The sequence below is a fragment of the Mobula birostris genome, chromosome 20 (genome assembly GCF_030028105.1).
Source record: "Mobula birostris isolate sMobBir1 chromosome 20, sMobBir1.hap1, whole genome shotgun sequence".
In the NCBI taxonomy this organism is placed as follows: Eukaryota; Metazoa; Chordata; class Chondrichthyes; order Myliobatiformes; family Myliobatidae; genus Mobula; species Mobula birostris.
The window spans coordinates 65492681-65513963 of record NC_092389.1 but is presented as its reverse complement, the minus strand read 5'-3'; the positions used below and the strand labels follow the sequence as shown (position 1 = coordinate 65513963).

The 21283-nt window shown below is 49.1% G+C and overlaps 1 protein-coding gene across 1 annotated transcript in view; it reads right to left on the bottom strand.

Annotated features, from left to right (window-relative positions):
• The window catches only part of LOC140185051 (uncharacterized), a 783302-nt gene extending 762441 nt beyond the window's left edge, over positions 1–20861 (bottom strand). The window contains exons 1-3 of the mRNA XM_072238268.1: positions 20786–20861; positions 11427–11745; positions 10920–11258 (exon numbers count right to left, since the gene is read on the bottom strand). Of these exons, the coding sequence (XP_072094369.1) occupies positions 10920–11258; positions 11427–11745; positions 20786–20861 (734 nt within the window). The remainder of the gene's footprint in view (positions 1–10919; positions 11259–11426; positions 11746–20785) is intronic.
• Between the last annotated feature and the right edge of the window lie 422 nt (positions 20862–21283).

Genomic DNA, 21283 nt, shown 5'->3' with positions numbered 1-21283 from the left:
TACACCGTAGTGACAACAGACAGAACGAGGGGGGAAGGGTTTCAGTGTGTTTTCTCCGGCTAGGAGTGCAACTAAATTGCGTGCGGTGCCAGGGGGGTCATTTCAGGGGATCATCCCCTCCCTCAGTTGTTCAGCTGATCAGAGAGGGGTCGCTAAACTTAGTGGAGGCCCAGTGGGGAAACGGCTTGGGGTCTCTGTGGGAGCACGTTCCCAGCAATGTACCAATGAACTTCGAAAGAAAAAGGCCTTATTCCTGAAGGCTTAGAGAGACCACGCCCCAGGGTGTCGTTACGGACAAATGGAAGCGATGCTAAAGTTATCCTCGACCCCGGGGCGCAGATCAAGTTGTTGTACAGTTCGTTTTAGAACCGGTGTCTGAAGCATTTACCCTTGACAACCACAAGGGCACCGGAGACTTTGGGTACTAGTGGCAGTAGTTATCCAGAAGTCGATGATTGGTTAATGACCCTGGAGTTCATGGGGCATTGTCTGGGCACCCAGCGTGTCGAGTTGTTTCTGAGGATGTGTGTAGCAGCCTTGAGCCAGTACCGAATTTAAACGAGACCCAGCGATTGTACGGCTTGGGGAAAGTAGCTGAGGGTGAGACCCTCTTAGTAGACGCTCCGAACTACCACGAGGGAGGAGAGTTGACCGCTGAAGACACCTCAGTGAGAGAGAGGTTGCAGCAACTGGACCTTAGCGGCGTGGAAGATTTCGGCAGCATGTACGCCGATTATGGGACGTGGTTAGTGTGCTGGATCTGAGGAGTGGATGTTGTCAGATTCCGAGGAGTGCGGCTGATGAGGAGAAGATAACTGTTATTAGTCCCTAGGATTCTTCCGACCCGAAGAGATGCCAAAGGGCATATCCGGAGCCCCTGCAACGTTCCCGCGGGGCATGAGGAAGACTATGGGGGAAGTGAAGGTGTGTGGAGTATTGACGTATGTGGATGACCACCTAGAGCTTGGATTCGCTTAGGGGGACTATGAGGCGAGGCAAGCGGCTGAGCCCGGCGACAGAAGCGAAGTGTCACATGTAGAGGAGGTTTTGACCGGCGGAGTTTGGTGCAATCTGAGAAAAAATGACTCGACATACCAGTTGAACTTCCTGGTGTTGGAATAGACGGTGGTGGACCTGGGGATGGAAACCCAGGCCGTCAATCGGAATGAGACACAGGGGAGAGAGGGGATTTGCACCGTTGAACTGAGCGCTCAGAAATGCAGACCGGAGACTGCGTGCCGCTCTTGTGGGAACACCATTGCAGACATGGAATTCACGCTCATCAAATTGGAGAAGGAGAAGCGGAATTCCGAGCCGACACTGCCGTCATGTACTGATCCAGCGAGACGAAACAATGACCCACCTTCGAAGGGATCAGCGGAAACTCAAGACATCGATTCTGAAAAGACTTACTAGTTGGAGAAGATCAAGGAAGTGGTCTGACTAAGGCCAACAGAAAACCCAGAGCCCAGAGATGGGAGTTTGACAGCACTCCCGAGGAAGTGAAGAAATGGAGGACAGATCTCGGAAAAGGGTGGCGGACGCTTGAAAGGAACCAGGAGATGACTATAGACAGTTTAAATGAGGTGGAAAACTGAAAGTTGACCTGGAAGAAGTCATCAGGAAGAAAAAAAAAACTGGAGGCTGAACATCCTTTAACTGCTGCTTTTCAGGTCAGGGTGGAAGAAGCTGGTGGGGTAACTGCATCCCAGATTGAGATGGCCAAGAAGCGTGAGTCAGAACTGTTGAGGCTGTGGCGAGAGTCGGAGGAGTCCCAGAAGAAGCTGACGTCTCGACTGCAGGAGGCAGAAGGGGTAGCCCCGGATAAATGCTTCAGTTTGGAGAAACTCAAACAGCAGCTACCGATCGTGGGAATGAGGAAAGAAGACGGATCCGAAGGATGATGTGCTGCACATGTGGGACATGCTGCCTTTCGCTAACTTCCCCGTGATTGAGAAAGCGACGTTTAGCCGTTCTCCCACTGAGTCAGGTGTAGTGGGCAGCGGTAACTGTGGGCAGTCTCGGTTACAGCAGGACCAAGAAGGAAAGGAAGCGGGGCCCCGGACACGAGACAGGGGGCTCCGAGTTGTAGTGGTGACATGACTGAGGGAGGAGTTAGCAAGCAGACCCGAGGTATCCCTAGTAGTGTCTGAACATTTAGGGTTCAGATGAAGGGGTACGGAGGTCTCGAAGAATTAGGAAGCTCTCAGATAGGTCGGCCTATGTAGCGCCCGTGGACGGGCGGAAGGTCCACTGTTTGGGGAGAAATGTCACTGCGTGTATCTGGATGGGTTACTGTGTCGACATTTCACCTGTGAGTCGGCTGGGGTGATATACTGCGTCCGGTGCTCCCAATATATTGGCGAGACCCGACGCAGACTGGGAGACCGCTTTGCTGAACACCTTCGCTCTGTTCGCCAGAGAAAGCAGGGTCTCCCAGTGGCCACGCATTTTAATTCCACATCCCATTCCCATTCAGACATGTCTATCCACTACTGTAAAGATGAAGCCACACTCAGGTTGGAGGAACAACACCTTATATTCCGTCTGGGTAGACTCCAACCTGATGGCATGAACATTGACTTATCTAACTTCCGCTAATGCCCCACCTCCCCCTCGTACCCCATCCGTTATTTATTTTTATACAGACATTCTTTCTCTCACTCTCCATTTTCTCCCTCTGTCCCTCTGGGCCCATCCTCTGGGTCCCCCCCGCCCTTGTCTTTCTTCCCGGACCTCCTGTCGCATGATCCTCTCATATCCATTTTTCCAATCACCTGTCCAGCTCTTGGCTCCATCCCTCCCCCTCCTGTCTTCTCCTATCATTTTGTATCTCCCCCTCCCCCTCCCACTTTCAAATACCTTACTAACTCTTCCTTCAGTTAGCCCTGAAGAAAGGTCTATGCCTGAAACGTCGACTGTAAGTCTTCCGAGAGATGCTGCGTTCACCAGCAACTTTGATGTGTGTTGCTTGAATTTCCAGCATCTGCAGATTTCCTGTTTCATTTAATCGTATCTGGTGTATTGTCTGTTATTTGGGCGGGGTGGCGTAAATCACACGGCATCCACACAAACTAATTACCCAGTTTGGCGGGGCCGAGGGCTGTTTCCCTAGACGACAGCGAGCTGAGCGACCCCGAGGCTTACCAGGGGGCTAGACAAATATTACACTTTCAGTCCAGTATTTGTTGCTTTCTGTTTTAACTGCACCATGTCATTATTGCCCTTCAACTCATCTACCCTGTGGTTATGCCTCATCTCCTGCCCGTTCTTTCGATTATATGTGTTGCACGCTATCTTCGATTTATTTCTGCTTTCCCCTTCCACAACCCTATCACTCGGTTCCCACACGCCAGCAAAATTAGTTTGAACCTTCTCTAACAGCCTATTAAATGTGCCCGCAACGACATTGGACGTCTTTGGGTTCAGGTGTAACCCGTTCTTTTCGTACAGGTCGGTTCTCCCCCGGAAGAGGCGCCAATGATCCAGGAATCTGAAGCCCTGCCCCCTACACCAGTCTCTCAGCCACACATTAATACGGCTGATCATGCTATTCTTGCACTCGCTAGCACGTGGCACAGACAGCAATCCTGAGATTACTACCCCAGAGGTCCTGCTTTTGAGCTTCCTACCTAACTCCCTGAATTCTCTCTTCAGGACCTCTTCCCTTTTCCTACCTGTGTCATTGGTACCAACACGTACCAAGACTTCTGGCTGTTCACCCTCTCCCTTCAGAATACTCTGCACCCGATCCGAGACATCCTGTACCCTGGCACCTGGGATGGAACACACCATGCGGGTATCTCTATGAGGCTGCCAGAACCTCCTGTCTGTTCCCCTCACTATGGGATCCCCTATTGACAACCGCATTTCGCATCTTCCTCTTCCTTTTCTGCACCACGGAACCAGGCTCGGTGCCAGAGACCCGATCGCCATGTTCGTCCTGTCAGGTCATCCCCTCAATCGTATTCATAACGAGAAAAATATTACTGAGGGTTATGGCCACAGGGGACACCTCCAATACCAGAGCTCTTCCCTTCGCTCTCCTGACCGTCACACTCTTATCAAACTCCTGCAGCCTCGGGGTGACTGACTCCCTGTAGCTCCGCTCCATCCCCTGTTCACTCTCTCCAATAAGCTGTAGGTCATCGAACCGCAGCTTCAGATCCCTAACACGGTCTCTAAGGAGCTGTATCTCGGTGTACCCCGTGCAGATGAGGCCATCCGGGAGACGGACAGTGAATGTAGGTCAGGGTAGGAGACAGCCGGACTAACTACATCTGCTGACACCGACAGTATCATCCTCAGGGTGCTGAAAGCCTGTATGAGCCTGCTGTCTGGTATTTTGGTGCACCCTTACAAGCTGAGACCAAGTCAGGAAAAGATGTGGAATAATTACTGCCTTGGTCCTTTACCCAGTATGGTAATTATCTGAACTTAATGAGGACAATCACTACAGACCAATTGCCCTCACATCTCATGTGATGAAGGTGATGCAGAGGCCGGTCCAGACTTACCTCGGACCCTCTACAGTTTCCCTACCAACCTCATGAGGGAGCGGATGATACCATCATCTCCCTGTTGCAGAGAGACCACTCCCACCGGGACGATGCTGGTGGCATTGTGAGAATCACTCTTTTTGATTTCTTTAATGCCTTCAATACAATCCAGCCACGTTGTCTGAACAAGGGTGGGCGTAGACAAATTCACTGTCTCCTGGATTACTGCCTTCCTGACAGCTAGACCCCAGTTGGCACCGCTGGGTGGTTCTGTGCCTGAGGTGGAGGTGAATGACACTGGAGCCCCACAAGGAATTGCCCTGTCTCCGTTTCTGTTCACACGGTACACCTCAGACTTCCAGTGCAACTCTGAGTCCGGCCACTTAAAAATATTCCCTGATGACTCTGCCGTAGTTGGGTGCATCAGAGATGGGCAGGACTCGGGGTACAGAGGGCTGGTTTAACAGGATTGTGGAATAGTAAGGGAAGAATCAACTGCTCCTGAACGTGGTCAAAACCAGGGAAATGGTGATAGATTTTAGGAGGAAGAGGACTGTGATGAATCCTGTATACATTCTGGGAGAAGAAGTTGCGATGGATGAAGGAGGACAAATACCTGGGTGTTCGCCTCGGCAAGAGACACGACTGGAAAACCAACACCAAGACTGTTTAAAAGAAGGGGATGAGCAGACTCTACTTTCTAAGGAAGCCGAGATCCTTGAACACGTGAGGCAGGATGTCGCAGATCGTTTGCCAGTCTGTTGTAGCGAGTGCAGTCTTCTTTGCTGCTTTACGTTGCGAAAGAATAATAAACTCATCAGAAAGGTTGGATCCATCCTTGGCCACAACCCGGACTCTTTCGAGTGAGTGGTGGAGTGGATGTCACTGATCAAACTGTTATCGATTATGGACAATCCGGAACATCCTCTCCATGACCTACAGAATAGGCAGCAAAGCCCCCGAACCCTTTTGAACAAACTCACTCAGCTCCGCCCTCACAAGGATCGTAACAAAAATCTTCTGTGACAGGTGAACACACATCATAGTTCAATAGTCTCTGCATTGTTGTTTCAAACATTATTATTGCACTCTGATACAGTGTTATTGTATACATTATTATTCTGTACTTTATTTTCAGTAAAGTCTGCCCGCTGCTTGCTGTGCTTTTAGATGTTGCTGCTGAAACGAATGAATTTCCCACTCGGAATCAATAGAGTATTAATTATTATTATTGTTATTATTCTCCAGCCCTTTATATCTCAACAATCAACTTCCCAGCTCTTTACTTCACTCCTCCCCTCTCCCGGTTTCCCCTATCACCTCACCTGCCCCAGATTCTGACTCCCTCCCTTCCTTTCCAGTGCTGAAGAAGGGTCTGGGTCTGAAACGCCGACTGTTCACTTCTCTGCATAGTTGCTGTCTGCCTCCCTGACTTTCCTCCAGCATTTTCCGTCCGTTGTTTTGGATTTCGGCATCTGCAGATTTCCTTCTGTTTGCTCACACGCGCATGCGCATAGGTATGAGGTCATCCCAAATATCACGCATGCGCTAAGTAGACGAGAGGCTCACAAAGACCGGCCGCAGGTTGGAGGGGTCTCCGGTGGGGAATTAATCAGCGGCGTCTGAAACGTGATTGACGGGCTATTACTGTGAGCTCCTGGCGCACTGGTCCTGCACCCCAGCACAGTCCCGGTCCGTTCCCTCTTTCTCAGCCCCACGATTCGTACCCAGTGCCGCCAGGCTTTCGGCAAATGAGTGGTGGGCCGCCGCCGTTTCTGCGGCGCATGCGCATCGCTTTATTGTTCCGTGGCTGACAGACAGGTTTCTGGTTCGTGGGGCCTTCTGGGTAAATAGGCAGCCATGGATCACACCACCAAGCGTTGTTCCCCTACAGTCGAAGGAAATGGGAGCCAATGTATCTCCCAAACACTGCCGTGTTTCAGCTATGTAAATCCAAGGATTAGTAACTCGGAACAAAAATATAGTTCCCAGTTAATCTCGGTTAAAGAGTTCACCTTCCAGTCAGTGAAAATGTCAATTAGAGCTGTATGGAAATAAAACCTTCCGTCAGATTTAGTTCTCTCTGAGTGAATAACGATATGAAACACCTTTGCCTCGATGACAAGTGACTTGTGGCTTTTACATCACAAAAGTGCCGCACTCCAATGAGAATAGCCACTGCCCTCCACTTTATATTCATTGGCATTGCCATCGATGGGTTTATCACTGTCAATCAGATGGTGGAGGGTATCTGAGTAATTAGTAAATCTCCAGGATCATACATGTAAAAACAAGTGTTCTTTGTAGTCTTGTGGAACATGACTAGAACTTGAAATAATACCAAAGGCCAGAGACAAACTGAGCCAAGTCTTAGGTTGATTGAAGTCAGAAATAGCGCATTCTCACACAGGCAGGAATACAGTCAGAGAATTTGATGGTCAGTCAGAATGTCTGATCCGTGCCTTGTTCGAAGATGAGTGCATATAGAAACATAGAAATCTACAATATATTACAGGCCCTTCGGCCCACAGTGTTGTGCCGTCCATGTAACCTATTCTAGAAACTGCCTCGGATTTCCCAACCGCATTGCACTCTGTTTTCCTGAGCTCCATGTACATATCTAACAGTCTCTCAAAAGACTCCATGGTATCTGCCTCTACCATCATCGCTGGCAGTGCATTCCATGCACCTACTACTCTCTGTGTGAAAAACCTACCTCTGACATCCCCTTTAACCCTACTTCCAACATCTTAAAACTATGCTCCTCGTGTTTGCCAGTTCAGCCCTAGGGAAAAAGTCTCTGGCTATCCAAACGATCAATGCCTTTCATCATCTTATACACATCTGTCAGGTCATCTTCCATCCTCCGTCGCTCCAAAGTTCACTCAACCTATTCTCATAAGGCATGTTCTCCATTCCATGTAACATCCTTGTAAATCTCCTCTGCAGTCTTTCTGTAGTATCCACATCCTTCCTGTAATGTGGCAACTGAACACAAGATTCTAAGTGGGTTCAAAGAAGGTCTTATATAGCTGTAACATTACCGATCTTGAACTCAGTTCCATGGTTGATGAAGGCCTTCTTAACAACATTGTCAATCAGCACTACAGCTTTGAGTGTAAATTTGACATGGACCACAAGATCTTGCTGATCCTCCACGGCGTGCCTCACGGGGGCGCTAAACATTACCGTCACCGGGCACAAATGCGCCAGGGGCATCCCCCGCTTGAAGGTGACCTTCCTCTTCGTAGTGTTCCTGACGATCACTGCCATCCTGCTCGCCTGAACAACCGAGGGCTTCTGCAATTCGGGCCTCACCAGCACCCCAGCCAGAAATCCCGACTCCCCCTCGTGGTTCTCCAGAGCGTCCACTAAGAGGGGTTCGCCCTCAGGCACTCCGGGAAATATGGTGGGTCTCCATCACTCTCGCTATTTCCTCGGGCCGTATCACCATTGGCTTCGACTGGGTGAACCACACGGTCCCTCGTTTAAATTTGGTATCCAGCCCAATGCTGCCACGCACTTCCTCAGCAGCACCTTGAAACACTGGGTGCACGGACAGGGTCTCCAAAAAGCTCTCCCTCGCCTTCTCCTTACAGGTCCCATGAGCCTCCTCACCAGAGGGCAGTTGGTCCCCACCAGAACTGAAACGCAGCCCTTCTCAACAGGGAAACCAGCACGAATGTATCAAGACCCTCAGACACTCCCACATCGGCCTCCGAGAACTCCAGTTTCACTGACAAATTACCGTCGTATGGATAATCACCAGCACTGAGACCCCAAATCTCCAGTGCACTGAATGGTGTCAAGGGTAAATGCTTCAGATACCGGTTGTAAAACGAATGGTACAGTAACGTGACCTGCGACCCCGTGTCGAGTATGGTTTTAGCGTAGGTACCCTCTGTCAATAGCGACACACTGGAGTGTGGTCCCATTAAGCCTTCAGGAATAGGGTCTTTTGCTTTCGGGAATTCCTTGGTACATTGCTGGGAATGTGTTCTCCCAGAGACACCAGCCGTTCCCTCACTGGGTCCCCTCTAGGTTTTCCCAACGACTCTCCCTGCCGAGGTACCCGGGGGCTCACTCTCCTTCTGGCGTGACACCTGCTGCCAGCGGCCCTCCACAATGTCCGTCCCCTTGGGGGATCCGCACCCAGCCCAGCAGCTCGATCATATGGAGGGGAGGGGTGGGGTCACACCCGCTGATAACAGCCGACGTATCCCCGTTCTCAGCTCTGCCGCAATCTCCTCTACCGCTCCCCGGGGTAGGCTATCTGTGGTCACTTCACCGCAGGGGACACTACCGAGGACTGTATCCTGCTGACTGAGTCCTCCCACGCTCCCGCCGCATTCTCCTCTTCCCGTACCTCTCTGATCAGCTCAACAAAAGATGGAGGGGGCGTGTTTTATGAGACTGTCAGAGACCCCACACAATCAGATCATGGGACAGGGCACGCCTGGCTATCTGGTCCATTCTTAACTGATCCACCTCAGTACCCTGAATGACTTCTCTGCGCCGCAACCAATTTAGCTGCCTCTGTAGCCGCAAATTACAGGCAGAAACCTTCTCCCCCTGCTCCTGACGCATGCTTTGAAACGCCACCAGGAGCTCCACTGGGCTTCCAGTCGGATCAAAATCATTGCCCAGTGCTTGTTGATAACTGACAGCTGTCGCTACGGGATAATGTAACCTGACAGCTCTCTCGTCAACGGCCCGCCCATTCAAACTTTCAACCAATCACTGTCACTTTTCATCATCCGAGCACTGCCACTCATCTAACAACTGAGAGGTTCGTTCCGCCCACGTCTCATACTCCTCCTCCCCTTTAGGGGTGGGCGTTATTCCAGAGAATAGGTGGAGCCTGCCATAGCTGCGACTTGGAATCTGAATTTTCCATTTATTCGCCAGAGAAGTAAGGGCGGATACTACCTCAGAATTCTCATTCTTCACCAGGGGACGTGGACTAATTAGACCTTCCAAATCCGACCATTCTTTCCCCTCACTCCACAGAAATGACAGAACCCTGTCTTTGAAATCTCCGCCTCCAGCTCCCTCAGCGCTGGTCTGCATGAGAACAAGAGCTGCATCCGCCATTTTATCAAGTCTCCACTCACAATCGCAACTTCAACAGAACCTAACAGTGGAATTAACAATTCATCCGGAGTACAAATATCTGCCCCACTGGTTCATTTCTCAGGGTAATTACACAGCATCCAACAGAATCAATCCCGAACGTAGCCCCCACAATTGTAATTCTCGCTTTGCCTAGCGGCTTAATCTAGGGGGTGATAACCCCCTTCCCGACCAAACTGAAGAAATCTCGTTTGGATGGATGCTGCCCGATGTGTACCCTGTTACAAATTAGTGCCCAGAAATAAGAAACAGAACACACTTTGCGATTAAATGATTAAGCTTTATAACTCTTACTTTGACTGTATGGTTAGTAGAGAAACAAAATTGAAAAAAGGGTGCGATCTTATGAAACAGTCTGTGCGCAAAAGTGGAGCTCACTGATAGGCCGATCGGTCCCCATCGGCCTCCTCCGATCGTCACTGCCTTTCGGACCCTCGCTCCGAGTCAACCGTGTCCGGCAGTCTAGCAAATCTCTCCATTCGCGTCTTCTCTCTCCATCTCTGTCTCTGACAAAATCAACCGCTCCCAGATTCACGAAACAGAGCAACAAAATCCTGATTGGCTGACATGCATCCCACAGTCCTGTTATCGCCAGCCATAATACGAACATTGCTGCTGCAGAGAAACTGTTACTTCAGCAGTGAACATTACAAAGAAGCCATTACATTAGCAGTGAAACCTTACAGCGCGTTACACATACGAGAAGCATCTGGCTTCTCTTGGGCTGTATTCCCTGGAGTTCAGGAGAATGGGGGCTGGGGTCGGGAGGGGAATCTCACTGAAACATTCTGAATTTTAAAAGCTCTGAACAGATTAGATATGCAAAAGTTATTTCCCATGGTAGGTGAGTCTAGGACAAGAGAGCACAACTTCAGGATCGAAGGACATCCATTTAGAAAAGAGATGAGGAGAACTTACTTTAGTCAGAGGGTGGTAAATTTGTGGAATTTGTTGCCACATGCAATTGTGGAGGCCAAGTCATTGGGTGCATTGAAGACAGAGAGAGATAGGTTCTTGATTAGCCAGGGGATCAAAGGGTATGGGGAGAAGGCAGGGGAGTGGGGATGACTGGAGAATTGGATCAGCCCATGACTAAATGGTGGAGCAGCCTCGAAAGGCCGAATAGCCGGCTTCTGCTTCTATATCTTATAGTCTTAACTGAGTTGACTGAGTGAATCCATTCCCACATTCAGAACAGGAGAGTGGCATCCCCCAGTGTGAATTCGCTGATGTATTTTAAACTCAGATGACAGACTGAATTCCTTCTCACAATTTGATCAGGTGAACGGTTTCTCCCCAATGTGAATTTGGTAGTGGCTCACAAGTTTGGATGACTGAGTGAATCCCTTCCCACATTCAGAGCAGCTGAAAGGTTTCTCCCCAGTGTGAACTCGCTGATGCACCTTCAGTCGAGATGACCAAGTGAATCCCTTCCCACATTCAGAGCAGGCGAATGGCCATTCCCCAGTGTGAAGTCGCTGATGTTCCTTCAGTTGAGCGGAATGGGTGAATCTCTTCCCACATTCTGAGCAGATGAATGGTTTCTCCCCAGTGTGGTCTAACTGGTGTGTCAGTAGTCGAGAACGCCGAGTGAATCCTTTCCCACAGTCTGAGCAGGTGAATGGCCTCTCCACAGTGTGAACAAACTGATGATCTTTCAGCTGAGCTGCATCGGTGAATCTCTTCCCACATTCTGAGCAGAGGAATGGTTTCACTCCAGAGTGGATTTGCTGGTGTCTCAAGAGCTGAGATGACCTAGCAAATACCTTTCCACATTCAGAGCAAGTGAACGGCTTCTCCCCAGTGTGAACTCGCTGATGCTCCTTCAGTACAGATGACCGAGCAAATACCTTTCCACATTTAGAGCAAGTGAATGGCCTCTCCCCAGTGTGAACTCGCTGGTGTGTCAGTAGGTCAGATGACTGAAGGAATCTCTTCCCACAGTCTGAGCAGGTGAATGGTCTCCCCCCAGTGTGAACTAACTGATGTTGTAGCAGGTGATTTGACTGAATGAATCTTTTCCCACAGTCTGAGCAGGTGAATGGCTTCTCCCCAGTGTGAACCCGCTGGTGGGTCTGTAGGTTGGACGATTGAGCGAATCCCTTCCCACAATCTGAGCAGGTGAATGGCTTCTCCCCGGTGTGAACTCGCTGGTGTCTCTGTAGTTTGGAGGAGTGAGTGAAGCCCTTCCCACAGTCTGAGCAGGTGAACGGCATCTTTTCAGTGTGAACTCGCTGGTGTTCATTCAGTTGAGATGATTGAATGAACCCTTTCCCACATTCAGAGCAGGTGAATGGCTTCTCCCCGGTGTGAACTCACTGGTGTCACTGTGTTGTGGTTGAGTGTGTGAATGCCTTCCCACCGTCCGAGCAGGTCAATGTCCTTTCACTGGTGAATTTTCTGATATACCTTTAGCATCAATAACAGAATGTGCTTCCCACAGTCAGAACAGGTGGAGCATCTCACTATGGTGTGAACTTGCTGATGTATCTTCAGACTGGATGACTGAGTAGTTCCCCTCCCTCACACAGAGCGGGTGAATGGCCTCTCCCCACTGTGAACTCACTGGCGTGTCTGCGGGTAGCCTGTGAGTGAATCTCTTCCCACACTGAGAGAAGGAGAATGATATCTCACTACGATCAATTCTCTGGCAATTCAGAAAGTCAGACGTTTGAATGCCTTGTACAATCAATGCAGTTGAGAACTGATCTCCAGTGAACAAATGCTGGTGTGTTCTCAGCTCCCGGTTCCAGTGAATTACACAGAGTTAAAACAGAAAACTTCATTTCAGAGACAGAATACATTTACCAGCTGGGATGAGATACTTCTTCATCTCCAAGAATCGACAACAGATGTGTTGGCGTTGCAAAGAAAATATTTGGTTACTCCTTATATATCCAGACAGAGACAGAAAAACTGATGTTTTGTTGTGTTTAAGATTCCTGTACACAAGTGTTCTGCAATTTCAAACCTGTAAAAATATTTGCAAAAGACATCAATTGGTGAAGGACAATATTTCAGGAGAGGTTTTAGTCTGTGGTGAGAACATCAGAACAAAAGAAATAGGAGCAGGAGTTGGCTATCTGGCCCTTAGAGCCTGATCTGCCATTGAATAAGATCATGGCTGATCTGGCCATGGACTCATCTCCACCGACTGCCTTCTCCCCATAACCCTTAATTCTCCAACTATGCAAAAATCTATCCAATCTTGTCTTAAATATATTTACTGAGGAAGCCTCCACTCCGTCATTGGGCAGAGAAATCCACAGATCCACCACTCTCTGGGAAACGCAGTTCCTCCTCATCTCCATCCCAATTTACCCCAAATCTTGAGGCAATGTCCTCTAGTTCTAGTCTCATCTACCAGTGGAAACAACTTTCCTGCCTTTATCTTATCTATTCCTTCCATAATTTTACATGTTTCTGTATGATTTCCTCTGAATGTGAGCTCTGGCGTCACAATTTTACCAATTTCAACCCAAGTTGGGGGTACTCAACTTGAGATATACCCCAGGATACTGTGGGAAGTGAGGGAGGAAATTGCTGAGCCTCTGGCGATGATCTTTGCATATCAATAGGGAGAGGAAAAGTACCAGAGGGTTCGAAGACATTTTTCCCTTTTCAAAAAAAGGTGTAGAGATCAGCCAGAAAATTACAGACCAGTGGTTCTTACTTCAGTGCAGGGCAAGTTGTTGGAGAAGCTCCTGAGAGGCAGGATTTATGAGCATTTGTAGAAGCATAATCTGACGTGGGATAGTCAGCACGGCTCTGTCAAGGGCAGATCATGCCTTACGAACCTGATTGAATTCTTTGAGGATGTAACAAAACACACTGATGAATGTAGAACATTGGATGTAGTGTACATGGCTTTCAGTAAGACTTTTGATAAGGTTCCTCATGTGAGGCTCATTCAGAAAGTAATGAGGCAAGGGTCGAAGTTGACCTTGCTTTGTGGATCCAGAACTGGCTTGCCCACAGAAGCCAAAGGTGGTTGTAGATGGTTTGTATCCTGCATGGAGGACGGTGACCAGTGGTGTTCTGCAGGAATGTATTCTGAGACTCCTTCTCTTTGTGATGTTTATAAATGATCTTGATGAGGAAGGAGAAGGGTGCTGATGACACAAAAGTTGAGGGTGTTGTGAAGAGTCTGGACAGTTCTCCAGAGGTTACAGCAGGATGCAGATAGGATGCAGAACTGGCAGATGGAGTTCAGCCCAGAGAAGTGTGCTAAGGGAAAAGCGGGGGAAGTTGACCGCTGAGTCATTCAACTTCGGGGACTCCCCGGTGCCGCCGGGTTGGAAAAGGAGGCTGGTGGAGAAGATGTTGAAATTGGAAGGCGTATTTTCCATTGTCGAGTTTGATGCGGGTTGTTCCAAGAGCACTTGTCCCAGTATCCGGGTGACCGAGGACACCCCGTTTAGAGAGAGATCGCGGCGACTAGCAGACATGGAAGACGTGCGGCAGCATTTGTGTAAGTTGAAGGAAGCTGGAATCATCACTGAGTCCCAAAGCCCCTATGCGTCCCCAATAGTCGTGGCCCGGAAGAAGAACGGGAAGGTACGCATGTGTGTGGACTATAGGACTCTGAACAGACGCACCGTCCCTGACCAGTATACGGTCCCGAGGGTCGAAGATGCGCTGGCCTCTCTGAGTGGTGCGAAGTGGTTTAGTGTGCAGGATTTGAGGAGTGGATATTACCAGATCCTGATGAGTGAGGCCGACAAATAGAAGACGGCATTTATATGTTCCCTGGGATTCTTCCAGTTCGAATGGTGCCCCAGGGCATATCGGGAGCCCCTGCCAACTTCCAGCGGGCCATGGAGAATACAGTGGGTGATATGAAATTGTTTGACGTGTTGGTGCTTTTGGTGATCTTATAGTATTTGGATAAACCATGGAAGAACACAAAGCAAGGCTACTGAAGGTGTTCGGCCGCCTGAAAGCTGAAGGGTTAACACTTTCCCTGGACAAGTGCCAGTTCTGCCAAACGTCTGTTAGCTACGTTGGGCACTTAATCTCACCATTGGAGTAGCTACAGACCCGGCTAAGATAGAAGCGGTGACCACCTGGCCAAGGCCCCAGACTGTGAGCGCCCTGCGCTCGTTCCTGGGGTTCTGTGGTTATTATCGGAGATACCTGATGGAGTAGCTACAGACTCGGCTAAGATAGAAGCGGTGACCACTTGGCCAAGGCCCCAGACTGTGAGCGCCCTGCGCTCGTTCCTGGGGTTCTGTGGTTATTATCGGAGATTCCTGACGGGCTACGCCAAAGTGGGTCACCCCTTGAATCTGCTTCTGTGTGGTTACCCTCCCCTGGGGAAGAAAGGGAGTGGGGACAAGGACAGGAGGGTGGAGAATATGTAAACCCGTCGGAGACTTTTGGACAGAGGTGGATGATTTCAGCCTGAAATACTGGCCGGGGAGCCGGAATTTCGATGCGGATGCTTTGTCCCGACAGGTGCATGAGAGACTGGACAGGGTCGAGGAGGGGGAGAGCGTTCCTGCTCCTGGGATGAAGGCTCTGTGTCAGTTTGCCATCACCCCGTGAAGGCAGAGGAAAAGGAGCGGCCGGATCGAGCAGCGGATCAATGGGCGGCTTCCGATGACGTCATTCCCCAGGTTCACTGTGACCTCACTGCTGCCGGAATTCAGTTCTGGGGTAGTGGCAGCTGCTCAGCGGGATGACCCGGGCAGTGGCACTATTTGGTCTGCGGTTGAAAATTGAGACACGGCTCAGAAAGAGAAGAGGACCACGCCCTATCACCCACAGGGCGATCCCCAGACTGAGGGGTTTAATAAGACCTTGCAAGACGTACTCGGAACCATGGAGATCAGCGATAGCTGGTGGAGTCAACATATTGTGCATCTGGTTCACTGTTACAACTGTACACGAAATGAAGCTACTGGGTACTCGCCATATTACCTGTTGTTTGAGCGCGAGGCGAGGTTGCCCATTGACCCTTGTTTTGGGACTGATGAGGGTGACGTACCACCGAAGCCTTATCTAAAGTATTTGTGTGATATGAGGAGTGAGCTCAAAAGTGCTTATGAATTGGCTGGGGCTGCAGCGGCCAAGCAGAATCGAGGAAATAAGAGGAGGTATGATCAGAAAGTGAGGTTCTCTCAACTCCTACCGGGAGTCCGAGCCCTCATAAGGAATTTGGGGCTACCTGGAAAGTACAAGTTAGCTGTCTGCTGGGCGGCCACACCCTATGTGGTGGAGAGTCAGATGCCAAACCTACCGGTTTTCCAGGTGAAACGAGAAGAGGGGAAGGGGCCTGTCAAGATTCTCCATCAGAACCACCTGCTGCCCCTGGTACAAGAGGTTCAGGTTGACCCAGAGCCCGACTTGGAGCCTACACCTAGTAAGAAGACTCTGCGAAAACGCAGGGCGACTGCAGGGCCCACAGCAGGAGAGGCTGGGCCGGGCCGCGCCCATGAGAGGGATACTGATTCGGAGGATGATGATCTGGACGTGAGGTACATGCTGCCTTTCGCTAACTCCCCAGTGATTGAGGAAGAAAGCCCTGCCCCTTTTCCACTGAGTCAGGTGAGGTGGAGGGGGTGGGTGAGTTGTGGGCAGCCTGGGTTATAGCAGGACATTGAAGGAGAGGAAGTGGGGCATGGACACGGGACAGAGGGCTCCGGGTTGCGGGGGTGTGGGTGGGGGAGGACTCGGCAAGCAGACCCGAAGTATCACCAGCAGCGTCTGAGTCTGAAGAGTTAGGTGAGGAGGTACGGATGTCTCAGAGAATTAGTAGACCACCGGATAGGTTGATCTATGTAGCGCCTGGGGAACAGTGTGTGATCTCTGCTGTTGTGGCGAGCTATGTCACTGACTTTGCATCTGGATTGGACTTTGTGTTTGTAGGAAGGGTTGGCAAATTATCTCAACGTCATGAGGACATGACTAAATTTGGTGGTTGGGGGAGAGTGTAACGAGCTGTAAGGGTTCACTGCTATGTAATGTTTCTTTTTGCAATGTTCACTGCTGAAGGAATGGTTTCTCTGTAGCAGCAATGTTTTGGTTATGGGCGGAGATAACCGGACTGTTGATGCATGTTAGCAAATCAGGATTTTGTTGCCCTGTCTTGCGATTCTGGAAGCAGCTGCTTTTGCGGGCTTTTGCGAGAAGGAGAGAGAGAGAGAGAGAGAGAGAGAGAGAGAGAGAAGACGCGAACGGAGAAATGTGGTGGATCGCCGAACGGGGTCGTCTCCGAGCGGAGGCCCAAAGGAGGAGATCGATGGAGGAAGAAGAACAACTGAACTGCGTGAGCTCCAACTTCGTGCGCACAGGACCGTTTAATCAGATTGTTGCCTTATTTTCATTTTATATATGTTTTTTTTCTCTACTGACCATGTAGTCAAATTAATAGTTATACAGCTTAATTGTTTAACCGCAAATTGTGTACTGTTTGTTATTTCGGGGTACTGATTTGTAACAGGGTACACATCGTGCAGCATCCAGCCAAACGAGATTTCTTGAATTTGGCCGTACTGGGGGACTATCACCCCGTAGATTAAGTCTGGAAGAAGCGCGTGTTACAATTCATTTTCCTTCCATTTATAAAATAGTTAACCCTTTCATTTCTTCTTCCATGCACTTCCCGACACTGTGCACCATCTGCCAATTTTCCCCATACTCCTAAAATCTGATTCAGTCCGCCATTTCATTTGCCCCCATTACTAATTCTCGTTTACCCACGGCCGGAAATTCGCCCTCTCCTCCCTTTAACATGTCATGTAGCTGAAGAAACCTTTGGTGTCCTCTTTTATATGACTGTCTAGCTTAAATTAGTATTCCATCTTTATGTTCTTAATGACTTTTTGGTTCACTTCTCTTGGTTTTCATAAGCTTCCAAATAGTCTGACTTCCCACAATTTTTTTTTACTCAATTATATCGCCTCTCTTAGATTTTTATGCTGGCATTGACATTCCTGCGAAATTCTTCTTCTTTTGTGATGTATTTATCCCGAGCCTTCCGAATTGCTTCCGGAAATTCCAGCCATTACTGCTCTGCCGTTGTCCCTGCCAGTGTTCCCTTCCGATTAATTCTGGCCGATTGTAATTGTCTCTGTGATTACCGGTACTCTGCTGTAATACCAGCACATCTGGTTTAGCTTCTCCTTCTCAAACCTCAAGGTGAGCTCAGAAACATTCTGCTCATTTGGCCCTAAAGGTTGTTTTGCTTTCAGGTTTTCAATCAGTTTCGCTTCATTGCCCCACACCCAGTGCAGGACAGCAGATGCTCCAGTGGGTTCAAACGTCAGCTGCCTTAAAAAGCGATCTCGAAGGCACTCTAGAAATTCCCAGAAATGGAATCCAGGATTAACCTGATTTTCCCCATCTACACGCATATTTAAATCCCCCATGACTATTCTACCATTTCCCTTTCGGTAAGCATTCACTGTCTCCCGTTGTAATTTGTAGGTCACATCCTCACTGCGGTTGCATGGTCCGTACAGGGCCTTTTCACCTTGTAGTTCCCCAGCTCTATCCACAATGATTCAACACCTTCCGCCCCTATATCACCTCTTTCTAATGATTTGATTTTGTTTGTTTGTTTGTTTGTTTTTAACAAACAGAGCTACGCTACCACCTCTGCCTCCCAGCCTGTTTTTTCCATACTATATGTATCCTTGGATACTAATCTCCTAGCTACAATCTGCTTTCAGCTATTGTCGTCAGTCATTAGTAGCAGAGGCGGTCATTAAGATGGGGCGGCTTTTCACCAATTAAAAAAAAAAGTGTTTATCCAAACCCCGCCCTATATTTTCACGTTAGCCCGTTATTCATGTGGAAGTTGGAGACTAGAGAACTGGCAATGGATTGGCCACCCAGTATCACACCAGCCCTACAGTTGTCTGGGGACGTCAGACTGTGAGGTACTGAGCAGGAAAGGGAATAGATAGACATATCCACAGAACAAATGCTGCGCGGCATTCTGGAGCAGTACATTGATTGGCATATGGCGGGACACCGAGTTTATGAGTCACCATGACGGTGTTTTACTCCCTCACGTCCACGCCCCCCTCCCTCCACCACACAGACTACCCTAATGTCCCGGAGCTGCCGGTAGCGGGGAAATCCCGCCGGGAAATAACACCTTGGCCATCAGGCGGTGAATGAGAGGAACCAGAGCCCGGGCTGGAGACACACAGCGGCCCGCACTGGCTAGTGCTCAGGACGCCGCTTTATTCATGAACTGAAGCACCGAGGTGACCGGGTATTTCACCGCGCCGATCAGCTGCTCCCTGAATTTCGACTGAGTCACCGCGTAAATAAATGTATTCGTACAGCAGCTGAAATTCCTCAGCAAAACTCCGACATAGTGAAAGATCCATTCGGAATCACTGAAATCAGATCCTTTTCCTGCGACCTGATAATATATGACATTTACAACGTATGCCATCCACAGGAGGATGAAGTTGCCGGACAGTGTGAAGAGTAAAACCACAGACCTCCTCCTGCTCTCCATCTCCGGGTCACTGCGGTTCTCCCCCTTGCTCTGACCCTTCAGCCCCTTACGGACCCGACTGGCCACTAAAATGTGTCTGACTGTCAGAGCGTTGAGCAGCAGGATCCCAGCGAAAGGGAGGAACGGAGTTAAAACCATATCCAGCCAGTCATATCCCATCCATCCAGGGTCAGTGAAATAATTGTTTATGGTTCTACAAAACCACGGTACGTTATCGATGATCACGCTGTGTTCAAACGTGAAGTATCGGGGTATGTTTTTCAGACAGAACAGCATGCCGGTTGTTGTCAGAACCACAGCCGCATTTTTCCCGGTGCAATATTTTGTTTTCAGCTTCTGGCAGCAAATGGCGACAAACCGATCAAAGGTGAAAGTGACGGTGAACCAGACCGAACAGTCTGTGGCTGCGTACGTCAGTGAATCGATAACACTGCAGACAGGGGTGATGTCCAGAAAATTCCACGGGAAGTAATACCAATTGATTCGAGACAAAATGACCTCGGTGACAATAGTCAGTAGATCCGCCGCTGCCATGGCCACCAGGTAGCGAGTGGTGCAGGTAGAGAGGCCGCACTTTCCCCGGGACAGGATCACAATCGCCATTAAATTGACTGGAGAGAGAGAGAGAGAGAGAGAGAGAGAGAGAGGTCCGGGGGTGGGGGAGAACCGACCCTAGCATTACTGAACACATTCTCCAGGAATTAAAGAGGGATCGGACTTCAGCTAAAGATCAAGCGTGCCAGAGTCTGTGAACGGCTGCTAATCTAACATCGGACACGGGTCACACTGTCTCTGACCTGCCTTTTTCAGTATGAAGATACGACGATGTGTGAACAATCGTCGAGGATAAAAATAAGCTGTATGAACAACAACAATCGGTGCTGATCCCGATTCCAGTCACTGACGGAGCCGGTTTCACTGATTTAACCGTGACTGACCAAGCCTCCTGAAGCTCAGCGTCTGATTGGACCGAGAAGGGATACAGAGGGGAGCAACGCACGCGAAATACTGGCGGGACAAAAAAAAAAAAAAAATCTATCGTTTCGGGGCGAGACCTATCTTCAGGTCGATACAGCGCCCAATTTACGACGGGTCTCAGGAACAACTTGGTAACCAGAGACTGAATGACTCCGTTAACGGATTAATTCTCCAGCACAGTTCAATTCGAAAACACGCGGCAGCAGATGCATGGACACTGGTTCAGGTGATCTGTGCCAGACTCCACCGGGAAACGTGAAACACTGGACCAGGGGTTCTGTCTGAATAATAACTCAGTACAAGTGAACTTCACAATGTAAACCCATCCCAGTCACCCCTTCACGGGGACCCTCCGTTTCCCACCTGTGGGACAACTCTGGACAAGGTCCCATTAAAAGCCTCCCAGTTACACCGTCCAGGAGAACTGCCCGCCCCGGTACTGGGACAAATCTGGACAAGATAATATTAAAGGCAAAAACAAAGTTCAGGTCGATCCCCTGAGTTAGAGGAGAGACCGGGGATTCGTTCATCTTGTCATTAAATATGAAATAATCAGGATGTTGAATTGATAGGATAAATATCTTTGACGGATATCTATGCAAAGATCATCAACTTGGAAGCTTGTCGATTGATCATAAACAGGTTCACACCGGTTAACACACGGAAATACCAAACATAAACTGCTCTGTTCACTCACCAGGAACTCCAGTGACGGCAATGAACAGGTACAATATTTTCTGCACACTGTAGTACCGTTTCAACATTGCCGACATTTCCCCTGCGCGGTAATATGTCCCCCTGTGCCTCAGGCGGTCTATTGGAATGAAATGTTGAAGCACCACATGTCCCGGGTTTATAAACACCATCCAGCGACCCCACAGGGACAGACTTCAACATATTGTATAATAAAACTCCTTAACTTATTTAGAAACCTATTACATCAGACAGGTGCCATCCCTGCGGTGACAGGTTGTGATTAATTTAGTGAATTAATTTTTAAACCACTTGTGTGAGTTAATTTGTCCCAGTAACAGCATCAGAACCTTCGAGGTGTCTTATCAATAGCATTTGCTTCCACTGTAAATATGTACTTCAGGAAAATGGAAATCATTTATCAAATACAGAATATTGAAATAAAGTCTGTAAAATTGCATTGAATCGCCCACTATTGCCATTCTCGTCAACGGTATAAACT